The sequence below is a fragment of the Vigna unguiculata genome, chromosome 2 (genome assembly GCF_037176805.1).
Source record: "Vigna unguiculata cultivar grain cowpea cultivar isolate G323 ecotype 2 chromosome 2, ASM3717680v1, whole genome shotgun sequence".
NCBI lineage: Eukaryota > Viridiplantae > Streptophyta > Magnoliopsida > Fabales > Fabaceae > Vigna > Vigna unguiculata.
In genome coordinates, this window is record NC_140793.1 from 29,511,169 (window position 1) to 29,525,705 (window position 14,537).

A 14,537-nucleotide genomic window follows, 5' to 3' on the forward strand; every position below is an offset into this window, starting at 1 on the left:
AATATTTTATGTTTTTATTTACCTAAGCGTCAGAGAGTCAGAGAATTTTTTGTAGTTAACTCTTCATCTTGTTTGATCAATAATCAATATCTTCATATCATCTTCGAGGACCAATGATTTTTTTCAATAAAAATACTATTCTTAATGTATCTCCGTAACTAGACATCCATATACCTCATTTCAATAAGTAAAAAGAAAAAACATACAAGAAGCCAGGTTGATTGTTGTTTTGAAATGGTGGAGAATATCCTATATTATAATATTCAGATAAAATAAATCTATCAATATAAAAAAATAGTTCACAATTTCAGAATTCACATTAGAGTACACTGGCATACCTATGTGTATACCAAAGTGTGTAAGTGTACTCCATGATTTTGTTAAAATTATTACTAAGTATTTGAAAAAATAAAATTTTGCCTACCCCTCCTTGATTTTATATATTTAAATTTGCTGACCGTTATTCTATAATAAACTCGTGTGTAGTTGAGAATATGTATAAATATACCATTTGATTTGTCTTCTCACTTAAAATCTTAGATCTACAACTGATAAATTATCTATTATATAACAAATAATAATAAAAAATAGTAATTTTAATTTACATTTACGACGAGAGAATTTATCATAAAGATTACAACTCAGCAAATCCTCTCTCATCAAAATTTTAATTGAAGTTACAAGGTATAATTCAAAGAGTAAATACAGTCTAGTGCTAGTTAGATAGTTTAGTAACCTTTAATTAAGATTTGACTGAATTAATTTTCATCATCAATAATGCTTTACCAATTCTTCACTATCAACAATGTATTAACATGTTTATTGAATTAATTGGGGATGATTTGGGTTGGGGAGAAGAGGTTGGGCTATCCTAATCCCTTGATTTGAAGGGAGTTAGAAAGTGCTTTTGCGTTTGGCACACAAAGGTGAAAAGAAAGACAAGAAAAGGAGGTTGGTGGCTTTTGGTGCCATTGGATGACAGCTTTCTCATTAATGGGAATATAACAAAACATCATCCATGAAACTGTTGTTTAGTGAAACTGTGATGTGGTATTTAAGAATTCACCGTCAAACGCGTTCCACTTTTTGTACCTCAACATTGCTACCAAATTCCCAACTTTTCCCACACCCACTTTACAATCCAATCATGCCCTTAACATTTTAATTTCTCTATACATTTTTTTTTATTTCAAAATTCATTTTAAATTGCAAAATTTTGACATCATTACATCGATCAATGGAGACGAATGCATGCCGAAATGTCTCTCCCAGAAAGCAATAATTTACGTTCGATGCATGTTTACCTTTTTTTTTCGCAAAGACAATCTTAGAAGAACAACATCATCATCACCGTGCTGAGAATGTGTTTTGTGAAACTGAAAACCCTAGAATTTTGTCAAAGGAAAAAAGTGGAGACAGAGAGAGGCGAGCTCATGATGATGAGAAAAGGAGCGTGCACAGGAGAATATTGTTAGGGTTTTGTTCCAAACTTTTATTTAGTCGGCGCCAAGGTTGCACATTTGAACCACTCGTTCATGTGGGAACACTAAACAACGATAAGATTCGATGCTTTTCACAAGAAACATTCGGGTCGGACCCCGGAGCCCCAGAGACAGCTTCAATATTCTTATTGCCGTAATTATTATTTAATAAAGTTATTAGAGGGCAGAAAACACCAGCACCGTGAAAAATTCTGATTTTCTTCATAAACTAAAATTTTCTATCTTTGAACTTAGATCCCAATTTAAGGACATTCTGCGACTAGGTTTACTATGTCGGACTGTCACTCATTTTTCTTTTTCTTCTTAAAAACAAGTAAAGAACTTTACTATATAAATCTGCACATTCTTTCACAGAAAAATATAAATTATCACATTTTTTTGGTGTGGTTTTTGAGCAAATGAGTGTCGGCCCTGGGTTTTTCTGACCAAACTGAAACAAAAAAAAAACCTTTGTACTCACAGAACTAACTGACACCATAATTCCATTACTTAGACTGAAGAAGATTTAAGACTCTATTCTCTCTGCACAACCATTCTCCACCCAACACTGTTGCAGAAACAGACTTCTTAACCATTGTTAGTTACACTGTGTTTCTTCACCAACCTTATAAGCCTTCACCACCTTCAATTGCCTTTCATTAACAAACCTTCTTCAGAGTTTCTTCACCTTGTTTCCCCAACCCATTCTCCATCTCAGGTACACCTGCTAGCGTTTATACTCATACACAAACTTTTATCTTTTTCGTTTTGTCTTTGATCATCTGAATGTTTGTGGGGTTGTTGTGAAGATTCTGATCTGCCTTTGCCTTAGAATATGCGATTAGTTATTGGAATGGAATGGATCAGTGATTGTGTTTGTGATTCATTTTGTGAAACTTACAGCAAACCTGTGCAGGGCAATGCTTCCTTCACGTTGTTGCATTAATTTCTAGTGATGACAGAAATAAATAAACGGAAATCAAGATTTTAGGAAGCTGTTTGTTTCACCATTTTTTATCACAACATCGGAGTTTTTTTAGTCGCTGTAACTGCAATTATGGCACATGTGTATATAGTTTCTGGCAATATCAAGGATCACGACTGTGGCTGACTCCAATTGAGAACCACGTCAATGAAAATGCAGGTTTTTGGATTTGTTTGTGTGTGTGTGGAGACTAGTGGGAATAGGGGCATTGGGTTTTTTCGCCGTGGAAGGAAAGCAATATTCGCACACAAGTCATAAATTCATCTAAGTTCTTCTATAGGAAATCAAACTTTTTGGCTCTACGATTTTTGAAATACCAACTGCATGAATAGATCCTTTTTCGGTGAGTGTTAGGTCGAAGTGAAAAGGGAATTAGAAAGATGAATTTTTACTTATATATCGATGGAAAGATCTTACTCTGTTTTTTCTATATATGTATGTTTATCGTTTTCTATTTGTTGGATTTGTGCAGAATGGAGGGTGGGAGAATAAGACAGTGGTTGAACCTTCTGGTTTGTGCACTGCTGTTGCTGATAGCAGAGGCTTCTTATGTGCCAATCACCTATCTTCAGAGCGCTGTAGCAAAAGGAGCAGGTTAGGAAATTTTGTTCTGTCTTTTCATATATTAATTAATTGTGCTCTTAACATCATGCTTATTATTTTCAATGATGTTTATAATAATTGGGAAATTGAATTTCAAAATATTGTGCAGTTTGTTTGGATGGGAGTCCACCAGCTTACCATTTTGACAAGGGATCTGGAAAAGGGATTAACAGTTGGTTGGTTGCTTTTGAGGTTTGTTCCTCTCTACAACTATCAAATTTGGTTCAATGTTTTATCTGACTTTTTTTGACAAGTTATAGAAGTTTTATCTTTATTTGTTCTTCATCTATTTTTGTTTCTACTAGGGAGGAGGATGGTGCAACAATGTCACCACTTGTCTCTCTCGCAAGACCAATCGTTTAGGTTCATCTAAGCAAATGGCAAAGCAAATTGCCTTTTCGGGAATTATGAGTAACAGGCAAATGTTTAATCCAGGTCTTTCCCACTGGTCAAAACTCTTGTTTCTCTTCATCAATCTAGCCTTCATTTAACTTTCTAACTGGTGTTGTAAATTACAGATTTCTACAACTGGAACAGAGTCAAGGTTAGGTATTGCGATGGTTCATCTTTTACTGGTGATGTAGAAGAAGTAAATCCAGTAAGTTCAGCTAAAATCTAAGGGACTTTGGCATCTAAAATTTAATCAAAATATTAGTCACGAGTCATCATTCTGGTTAATCTTTAATACTGTGGTGTGTAAAAAAATAGGTTACTAAGTTGCACTTTAGAGGAGCAAGGATTTTTGCTGCTGTCATGGAGGATTTACTAGCAAAAGGAATGAAAAATGCTCGAAATGTAAGAAACGTTGGTGTTTTGTAACTCTTTTTCTTCCTCTTTATTGTTTTTTTCATTCACTCACCATAACTTGTAACTACAGGCTATTATTTCTGGATGTTCAGCTGGAGGATTAACTTCAGTACTGCATTGTGATCGCTTTGGAGCTCTATTACCTATTGGAGCCAGAGTGAAATGCCTCTCAGATGCTGGTTATTTTATCAATGCGTAAGTTGATGCTTTTACTTTGCCTCTTCCTAAAATATCAAGAGTTCCTTAGATCATTTTATGATTCAATATGTTACTGTTAACAGAAGGGATGTCACTGGGGCATACCACATTCAACAGTACTTCGGTCAAGTTGTTGCTACGCATGTACCACTCCTTTCCTTTTGTCTGAGCAATTTCCATTTTGGCATATGCTGTGTTCTAATGTTTTCCCTCTTTCATTTTCAAGATAATTTTATGAAACTTCTACGGAAGATCTAAAATATTCAAGTCTGACTTTTCTTTTCTTTTTTTCATTCTAATTCTAATAGGGCTCTGCTAGGAATTTACCTCAGTCATGCACTTCAAGACTTAGTCCAAAGCTAGTAAGTTTATGAATCAGTTTTATCTTTCTACCTTTGCAATTCCCTCTTTGATGTTACTAATACTTCTGATTTCTGAACAATCTTGCAGTGCTTTTTCCCACAATACTTGGCATCACATATCACTACGCCAATCTTCTTTGTAAACGCCGCATACGACTCATGGCAGGTCAGATAATTCTTTTGCTCAAGATACATGAGTGTATTTGCAGAGTGGTGTTCCTTTTTTAGTGTTTTGGTCATGCAAAATAAAACTCTTGTGGTTTCATATGCAAAATAAACTTTGTATCAGAAGTTGAACCAAGATTATTCTACGTAATCTTCTCAAGATTTCTATCATTGGATGTTTTGCTACTAGCTCTTAATAACTGGAGAGATCTTTCTAGTCCTTTCCCTGATCCTCAGATTTGTTTTGATTCAGATTAAGAACATTTTGGCACCTGGTGTTGCTGATCCTGATGGGCATTGGCATAGCTGTAAACTTGATATAAACAACTGCTCACCTGATCAACTAGATCTAATGCAAGGTGAATATTCATATATTAATTATTTGTGTCCCGTAGAATCATGGTAAAATCCAAACTGAGAAATTTTATTTTATAAAATCACCCTCAGAATGCTGTCTATCATTACAACTTACTGAGATCACAATATCATACGTTGCATATCTGAACTTTTGTCAAAGCTTTTAAGGGCCAATGAAATTCCTGATTTCAATGACCTCACTTTCATACATGGTTTGATTTTCAGGCTTCAGGACAGAATTCTTAAGGGCATTGACAGTGCTAGGCAACTCTTCATACAAAGGAATGTTCATAGACTCTTGCTATGCTCACTGCCAAACTGAAATGCAGGAAACATGGTTGAGAAGTGATTCTCCAGAGCTGGAAAAGACAGTAAGAAGCTGCATTTTCTAAACCCCCACCCCCTCTTCAGAAAATATAACATACAAACATTTTTCCATCTCTATAAATATACCAAGTTTTAGTTATAGTTTCTTCAAATTTTTATTTATAATCCTTGTGATGTCCAAACCTTCAAATTTTATTGTCTTTCCTTCATATGCTGACTTGTCTGCATAACACTCTGCAGACAATTGCAAAGGCTGTAGCAGACTGGTTTTATGAAAGAAGGACTTTCCATCAGATAGATTGCCCTTACCCCTGCAACCCCACATGTCACAACCGCGTTTTCGAACCACAAGACGGCCACCAAGGAGTATAGATACATTAATTTCATCAAAATTTAGCAAACATTTATTTCTACCATTCCTAAAAACCACACTTATTAGTTATTGGTTAGCAACATCAGATTGAATAAGAAAATATGATTTCCAATTCTATTAGGCCATCAAAATAAGGAAATGCCACCACTGCACTGAACTTGTGTGCTGGGTGTACTACCTCCACCATTGTTTAATGCCACTTATTCTTAATAAAAACTAGTGATAGTATATTCTTTCTATGCTTCTGTTACTTGATGTGTAAGAGCTTTATGTGTTGTGTGAATGTTAGAAAAATGTGACCTCGAAAGGAACGTCAGATGCATCAGCCAGAAAGCTCAATTTTCCGAAACTAACAACAAACAAGGTGAGCTGAGCTTAGTTGCAGTATTCTGCTATGAACCACTCATTTTATTCCAGGGGTTGGAACCAGACACGGGAAAAAACTGAAGTATACCACAATGCAAATTGCTTCAATCATTGATTGTGGTATTAAAAAAATATTATTAACATAAATATCTTATATTATTGATTAATATAGTGCCATATTTTCTCAAATCAAATCGTCATAAATTTAATTAAACACGCGCTTTGAGCGATTGCAATTGTCCTTTCTCAATTTTCATCTCTCGAAGCTCTGATCGCCGTCGCTCGTCGCCGCGAACTAAATTCACCTTGGCCGGAATCGTATCGTTTGAAGCGGCGTTAGCTTTGTAACCTGTCTTGTCGTTTACCTTATTCAATCATGTCGTTTTTCTACAACTTCTTCTCACTGGGGTAACCAAAGTAAAAAAACATCTATGTCTGGATTTTGGTGATTCGCATGTTCATATTTAAATCATCGGCACCATGTTTTATACAGTATAAACACACGTACATGTATACTATTTATTTATTTGTCGATTCGTTTGTGAAAACATCTTTTTCGGTATTCTTGTAATTTTATTTTGACTGTATTATGCTCCTGAACGAGGAAACTTGAACTTTGTTTACTTAATGTTTCTATTCCATTTCTAGGCACGATGGATTGAGCTGGTGTGCATTAATGGAGGGATCAATGGGCTTCTACTAACGTTGGGTCTTATGGTAAACATGAATGTTTAAAGCTGTTTTTTTTTTCTTCTTTCAATTATTAGTTCATAAATTCTGCAGAGGGGTGACATTTATATGGGTCCTTCTTGCATCTTGTAGATCATCATATAAAAGCTGGTTTGAATTCTGACACGGCTGGACCATCTCTTCCACTGTCTTCCATGTAAGAAGGGTCAATTATGAATTCATGATTTATTGTTGTGAACTTACGACTGGTGTGAATTTTGTTGGAGTAGTTTCCAAAGCTAATAGTGATAGAATCCTCTTGCTTCTTGCACTAGTTCAGTAACAGTTTCCCAATTCAATTCATGGGACCACAGTCCTTGTTAGTACCACAGGGTCTATGACCCTATTCACAGTAAAGCTGTTCTGGGTCTTGTGGATATTGTATGATTCGCTAGTTTGTTCTAACAAAGTTTTTGCTTGGATTTAGATTATCAAAATTCTGGGTGTTGTTTGAAAATCAGTGGTTGAAATTTAGTACCTTATTTTGTTGAGAGTTTTCAGTTGTTGTCTGGTAAACTTTCTGTTGACTTTGTTAAGGAACTGCTGTTGGATTTTTCCTTTTGTTGGTTAGAAATAATGGATTGATCAATTGGGTGCTGGTTGTGCAGAGGAAGCAGGAAAAAGCCAATCCCATTGGATTGAACAATTTTGTGGCCTTGTACAGACTGCAATAAATTCCAGACACAGCTTCATAATTATTCAGCAGAGTAAGCTTGAACCTAAATAATTATTTTCTGGGAGAGAGGATGTTCTGGTGTTTCTGTTCTATTATGAGAAACATTTATGCAATTCATTTGTTTTTCTCACTTTGCAGACTGATCTATTAGTTCAACTGGTGTGAAGAAGTTCCATTGGCTCAGTATCTTGCACCTACTAGACACTTTGTTTTGTTTTGTTTTGGTTCTTTCTGTAATATTTGCTCATTATAGTTTTGAAGGCTCAACTTGTAAAAAGAATACAAAATAAAATAAAAAGATCATATGATCATTTTCATATCTCTGTAGTGACATCATCATTGTAAGATTTTCTATGAGGCTTTAAGATAAGAGCTCCACTAGCCACTAATGGGTTATCAACACACATAACTAGTGCATCCATATCCACTATTATTGTATCCATTCATCACCAACATTGCTGAAACACCAAGTTTTTTTTCTTATCACTGCTTAAACGTAAAAGTTAAACTGTCATAAAGAGTTACTGTTAAAGTCATTATAGTTTAAACAAAATTCTGATATCATTTTCTTTAGTAATCTGAAATTTGTCTTCTTTCAATTATTTGTTCATCTCTAGCAACATCCATGAACAATTTTTTGAGTTTCAAGTGATACAGATATATGCATATATCAAAATGATGTAGACCATGTTGATATGTTATCTGATTCATCATGCTGCATATATTTGGAGTTTATGTATCTGTGCCTTTGACATTACCTTTCGAATGTGGTGTGACAGAATAATTAAATCATCCTCTTAGGGAAACCACAAAAATAAAAATAAAAAACAAAACATAAAAGGTTAAATTAATTAGTAAACTGTTGAATAATTCGTGTATTATCTAATCCATCATCTTGGATTGATTTGGACTTTACGTATATGTGTCTTTGATGTTACCATCTGAATTTGGTGGGACACTAAAATATCACCCGGGTCATAAACTTACAAGTAATTTATAATTGAAATTTAAAATTTTCAAACATTTTTTAATATAAATTATAGATTTGAAACACATAGGAGATTATTTAAAACTTGTTAAATAGTTCCATAATTTTCTTATTAATTCACCTTAGTAATATAACCTTTAATCAGTCAATTTAATTCCATCTCAAAGACTCTTTAACGTAAATACAACGTTTGGAAAGAGATGACTCTTTAACGATTTCCACTAATTTTTTGTTTTAATTTTCAAACCAATTAACGTTTGTCTTTCAAAAGATGAAAAAAAAAACTTTTTCAGACCTTTTCTTTAGGTTATGTTGAACACGACACGTTCTTTTAGGTGGGTTTGGAAGGAAATACATCTCAGGTTCTGTAACACATTAATAATTAATAATAAAAGAAACATAGAGTAGGTCAAATTAACCATTTTATTATTACTATTAGGTAATATTTATTTCAACACAATGAGTATAAAATAAATTAAAGATTTAAATTTGTTCTTTTTCTCCCTTTAATATCATTTTCTATTGTAAATGTTTTTTTTTTCACAGAAGCGTTCCTAACGGGAGTTAAGTTAGTTACCGTTACCATGTGAGTGTAAGTACGGTGTTTTTCCAACAAAAACAAAAGGTTGAAAACAAAAGACGTGCGAGATTCAGTGTTGAAATAAGGTAAAATGAAAGAAAAAAAAAAGGTGTTGTGTTGGGGGCAGCTCCACCTGATTTGTGAAATTGAATGCGATTGAAAGACACGCTGCACTCATCGTACACCAGAGACACCTATATTTTAATCCCCAGAATCGTGGGGGCACACAAAAATTAAATGCCATTTTTCTTCTTAAATTAAACTACAAATTCAAATTTAAATTTAATCCACTGTAGTTTTTGTAAGAACAAAAACTCTGCTATGATCATGAGTTATTGGATATGGCATTACAGAAATTGTTTAACATTATGAGTGTTATTTATTGAATTAAATTAAAGTGTAGAAAACAGCTACTACTTTATTTTGCTTGTTTATTATTTTATGTTCTCGCCACTTTTCTTACAAAAAAAGCCTCCTTTTCCGTTTCCCTGCGAGTTGCTTTGTCTCATTCCCTCAGCTACTCCCATCACCACCACACTATCTTTTCCCTCTTTACCCTCTTCTTTTCCCTTCTCTCTTCTTATTCACATATTCGCATTCAAAAAATTCAGACACTTCAATCCAATGCACCACAACATCCCGCAAAAATCTCACTTTACTTTCCCTTCTCTGTAGATCTGAACCACCCGGGATCTCAAAAAAACCGCATTTTGATATCTGGGTCTTGCCGTTTGCTCCATTTGGGTACTCCCAAACGCATTTTTCTTTTGCCGGGTTTTTGGTTGCTGGGAGAGGAAGATGGGGTCCAGTGGCAGCAAAGCCAGGTCATCGTCGTCGTCTTCGGGGAGTTTCAGGAAGGGTCGATCTAAGGGGCACAGAGGTTTCCCATCTTATTGTCTGGGAACGTCGTCTGGATCTCGTGACATTGATAGTGACGACCAGGTAATACTAACTTCCTTGGTTTTTCAAACTTTTTCGCATCCTTTTCAGTGTTACGTCAATTAGATTTTAATTTAAAGGATAATTATTTTCAAAATTTTCATTAAGTTTACCTTTATTTATATTTTAAAACCAAATATTACGTGATTGATTTTGCCGTTACTTTCAAAGGTGTTTGAAAGCTACTGGGTTTCGTGATTTACTGGTGAGACTCCTAACAAATCGATTCTTAATGGAAGAGATGACGTAATTTAATAAGGTTCTTGAAGGATGCAATAGTATTTATACAGCAATGAAACAGCTAATTATGCATTGAATTCCTGATAAACAATGGAATTGTTGGAAAGTACTGGTTACTCTGCCTCGATTCTTGTATTGGGGAAACTCGCCTAATGCCAATTGGTTTATGGGTGAAATCTGAAATGTGGCAGAACCATTTTGGTTTGTGGGTGAAATCTGAAATCTGCAAAAACAATTATAATGCATTGTGATTCTGTTACAACTTGCAAATTTTTAAACTTTTGATTGGTGGGGTGTATTAGGACTTTCTTAACACCTATGCCTCTGTCTTACTATTAGCCTCATTGTTCTATCACACCTTATTTTGTTTTTAGGCAATGAAATGCCCGTAAGTTTGTTTAAAAAGTAATATAATGGAATAGTTTCTCTTCCGTATTTGTTCTCATACATTTGTTTCCTTGTGTCACTGTCATGTAGTGGAAAAGTTTTGGAATTGGTCAAGGTTTTTTCTTACTAACTGGCTAACTGTAGTTTGAAACACATGCTTTAGGTTTGTGATCAGAATAAAGTAAATGGAGATGATGTGACATACACCAGTGGCAATGAAATAGACTCAGATGAAGGGAAGACAGAGTCTTTTAGAAAGGTGAAACCTGGTAAATCTGATGAAGTGCCTTCTAACGTTGACCTTGAAGAGTGGCGTCACAGTGCATCCAGAACTGGTAGCAGCTCTGCACATTCTTCTTCAAACCACTCCTTGAACCCCTCAAGTCGGTTCCTGTCTCGCTTTAGCCTTGTTCCTGGTAATATAAGCTTTAGACTTAGCAGAACCACAAGTTTGGGTTCATCTAGGCCTTGCCCTGTTTCTTCAACAAATCTCTCAATATTTAATGATGAAGATGAGCTTAGTCTGCATCCAAGGCCACCTGGCAGCTTGATTACTAGAAATGAAACTCAGCACCGTAATGATTTGCTCAATGCATCTTTTGTTAGTCAAGTGCCTATGCAGTGTCATGAAGAAGCTTCTAATAATTTGCGTCCTAATGCCCCAGCATTGGTTTCACCTGGTAATTTGGCTAGTAATCGCCCAGTTTCTTCTGTCCAGGATGTGGGTAGAGATGGAAATGGTGCAAGAGAAGTGCCTGATGTCAACATCTTTTCTCCAAGAATTCATACTGATACAGAAAATATTGAGACTAGACATACTGATAGGCGAAATGGAGCTCGAGAACCTGTTGAACGTAATGTTCGTTTTAGCCGAACTTTAAGTGTTGGAAGGCTCCGTGACAGAGTTCTCCGCCGATCAACATTGTCAGACTTCACCTTTTGCCCTATGCAACGAGAGAGAGAAGTAAGAGATGCTGGCCAAGAGAATGGAAGACGAGTAGGGGATAGAGAAGCAAGAGTGTCACCAACTGGTCGTAATGCTTCAAATTCTTCTACACCTAGATATCCTTTACCAAGTACACCTAGCTCCTTGTTTGGCATCCAAGACTATGAAGTTGAGACTTCACGTTCTAGAGAAACTAGGTATCAGGATCTGCTGGAACATAGGTCCAATTTCTTGGAACGGAGAAGAAGAATTCGGTCCCAGGTTTGTTGATTTTCTGAACTTTTTTATTAACAACTAACTGATGATCTGATAATATGCTTCCAAACCCAAGAATTCCCTCATTATTTGAGGTTTTAGAAACAACAATAACAAATATCAAGACTAATATTTTTTTCTATGGAAACATCTGTGCATGTTCTCTTTCCCAATCTCTGGAATTTGTTCATTGTTAATGATGCAAATTTTAATTGGTCTAGGTCCGTGCTCTTCAGCGGTTGGGTAGCCGGTTTGAAAATCTTTCTGGACATGACAGATCATGTATCTTGTCTGGTCAACATAGAAACGGTCGTTGTGCATGCAGAACAAATACTCGGGATACCAATTCAAATGATGATACCAATGCTAGAGCAAGCATATCAAGAATTGTTATGCTAGCTGAAGCCTTATTTGAAGTGAGTTTAATGTGCTGTTTATCTATTCTAGTGGCCATTCATTATATATTTATGCAGGTTAAATATTTGTACATATTTTAATTAGGTTCTGGATGAAATTCACCAGCAATCTGTGGTTTTATCTTCTCGTCCTTCTGTGTCATCTATCGGTTCCATTCCTGCACCTAATGAAGTTGTGGAATCCTTGCCTGTCAAATTATACACAAAGTTGCACAAACATCAAGAAGAACCGGTACAGTAAGTATTCAAGCTCAACCTCCTCCCAGTGTTGACTCATTTTCTTAAAATGCCTTTTCATTGTCCTTTTTCTTGACCACTTTCATTTCCATTTATTTTGTATAAGTATTATCTTGTGTGACATGTCTAACAAATTTTAGAACGCATGCAACTTTTCCTAACAAAGGTTAAAACGTAGAAAGCGAACAATGAAAATTACTATTTAGTCATGTCTTGTGAGGCCACACATGATTCGTTTTAATATGCAATTTTGGATGTCGTAATGTTTACATGATGGCATGAAAATGCAAACTGATACCAGATACTTTGAAACTCTTACCTCCAACCTCCATACCCAGTTATTTTGTAACTTGCTGCGTATTTATTTAGCTTTAACTATTCATGACTGTCTTCTTTTTTTTGGTTTGTCGTGGCATGTGACCTTTACCCCCACTTTTCCTTTCTTTAGTCAACATGCTGGTGTGCCTTTTATTTTTAAACCTATTTAGTACTATCTAACTAAACTTGTTTAGCTTTTCCCTTACATGGATTATACTAAACAATTTTCCTTTTTCTTTTTGCCTTTACTTTTTGCAGATGTTATATATGCCTTGTGGAGTATGAAGATGGAGACAGCATGAGAGTTCTGCCTTGTCATCATGAATTTCATACAACATGTATAGACAAGTGGCTGAAGGAGATTCATAGGTATGTGGATATAAGGATTTTGGGAGCCCTTTTGGTTAATTTAGGATTACTATGACTAAAAGCTTAAAATTTATGTAAAATTTTCTATTGTTACATCTATGCATTCATGGGACTGTGGAACCTATCTAAAATGGGACCGAAAGAACATAGATGAGTGAGTTTTACATGAACTTTTTAGACTAGAAGCACTTTACTGAGTAAACTGTAAAACAAAGCAGGTAAAAACAGCAAAACTATATGATGCTAAACTTTGGTGATTGACAATACTGACTAAATTGTTCTGCGGTCTTATTCGCTTTTCCCATGTTTTCTTCAACCTATTCAACTTGTGGTCCAACCACCATGATTTTCTGAGATGGATAATGGAAGATTTGGATGCCCTTCTGACATCATGATGTTATGGATTTCTACCGTTTTTAATTCTTGGCAATTCTTATGACCCTACTATAATAATTGATGAAATTCCTTTGCATCTTAAAACTGAGCTATATGTGTCCCGATACCATGTTGTCCTCTATTCATATGATCATTATGTTATTATCTTTACTTGCAACTCGTGCTAAAGATGCTTGGAAATGTGTATCTCTTTAACTTTTATTATATTATACACAGGGTGTGCCCGCTATGTCGAGGGGATATCTGCGTATCTGATTCACTGCCAAGGGAGAACTAAGGTGGCCAATTTTTGATCAACATCTTCTCTGAGATATAATCATTGCTCCTTTGATCATTGATTGCACATAAGCTGATGTGACACCATCAGAAGAAGCACTCTAATTGTTGTCAATGATTATTTACTACAATTTCTGAATAAACAAATCAGACCATGGTAGAAATAGACTGAACTATTGGCTCACCACCCTGTATTGCCAGGTGAAGCAAATGCCAAAAAGGAGGGCAGTGGTGTATTGTTTAATGGAAATTCTTTTCCATTATGTTTCAGAAAAAAAAGGTTCTCTTATGATATATCCGACATCCTTTGTTTTGCCCCACTTGTTAAACAAAATTTGGGGAAAAAAGCATATGTCAAATGAGCACTTTTGGCCATGAAACTGCAGATGAACACAGCATCTTTGACTGAATCATTCTCTTTCTCTGTAGACCAGTCAACCAAGTGGCTGCAAAACCAGAAGCAGTGGTGCATGCGTGTGATGATATCCCTTTTTCACTTTTCAGAGGAAAAAGGGAAAGAAGCATTTGAATTGCCGTGTAAACTGGGGGAGACAAGTGGTAGTTGTCTCCTAACAGACCTGAAACACCACCGTCTACATTTTTTTGTTGTACAATTTGTTCTGTCCCTGTTCTTCCAATGCATGATCATGATGCAGGGTGGCTAAAGTATCATTTCATTGAATTTTAGATCACTCACTTATCTTGATTTATCTGTCAAATTTTTAATATTTTCTTAATATTTTTATAATTTTATATCATCA

The 14,537-nt window shown here is 35.3% G+C and overlaps 2 protein-coding genes across 5 annotated transcripts; both read left to right on the forward strand.

Annotated features, from left to right (window-relative positions):
• Positions 1-1,781: 1,781 nt before the first annotated feature.
• Positions 1,782-7,748, forward strand: LOC114173914 (Pectinacetylesterase family protein). Of its 3 annotated transcripts, none has more exons than XR_014993060.1 (18): positions 1,782-2,199; positions 2,939-3,060; positions 3,179-3,261; positions 3,375-3,504; positions 3,588-3,667; positions 3,778-3,864; positions 3,947-4,071; positions 4,158-4,218; positions 4,383-4,436; positions 4,525-4,602; positions 4,855-4,960; positions 5,184-5,329; positions 5,526-5,651; positions 5,948-6,022; positions 6,673-6,741; positions 6,847-6,910; positions 7,362-7,460; positions 7,568-7,748. XR_014993060.1 is itself a non-coding variant. In XM_085669993.1 (13 exons), the coding sequence occupies exons 2-13, from the start codon at positions 2,940-2,942 to the stop codon at positions 5,655-5,657; spliced, it is 1,203 nt and encodes a 400-aa protein (XP_085526119.1). In that variant the 5' UTR covers positions 1,794-2,199; position 2,939; the 3' UTR covers positions 5,658-5,897. The 3 variants fall into 3 exon arrangements, 1 of the variants encoding a protein (XP_085526119.1); XR_014993061.1 differs by lacking the exon at positions 1,782-2,199 and adding an exon at positions 2,657-2,809; XM_085669993.1 differs by lacking the exons at positions 5,948-6,022; positions 6,673-6,741; positions 6,847-6,910; positions 7,362-7,460; positions 7,568-7,748 and having other exon boundaries at positions 1,794-2,199; positions 5,526-5,897.
• A 1,707-nt stretch (positions 7,749-9,455) lies between these two features.
• Positions 9,456-14,537, forward strand: LOC114173977 (RING/U-box superfamily protein). Of its 2 annotated transcripts, none has more exons than XM_028058691.2 (6): positions 9,456-9,939; positions 10,727-11,770; positions 11,986-12,180; positions 12,287-12,417; positions 12,994-13,104; positions 13,717-14,537. In XM_028058691.2, the coding sequence occupies exons 1-6, from the start codon at positions 9,796-9,798 to the stop codon at positions 13,775-13,777; spliced, it is 1,686 nt and encodes a 561-aa protein (XP_027914492.1). In that variant the 5' UTR covers positions 9,456-9,795; the 3' UTR covers positions 13,778-14,537. The 2 variants fall into 2 exon arrangements, with proteins under 2 accessions (XP_027914492.1, XP_027914491.1); XM_028058690.2 differs by having other exon boundaries at positions 9,458-9,939; positions 12,266-12,417.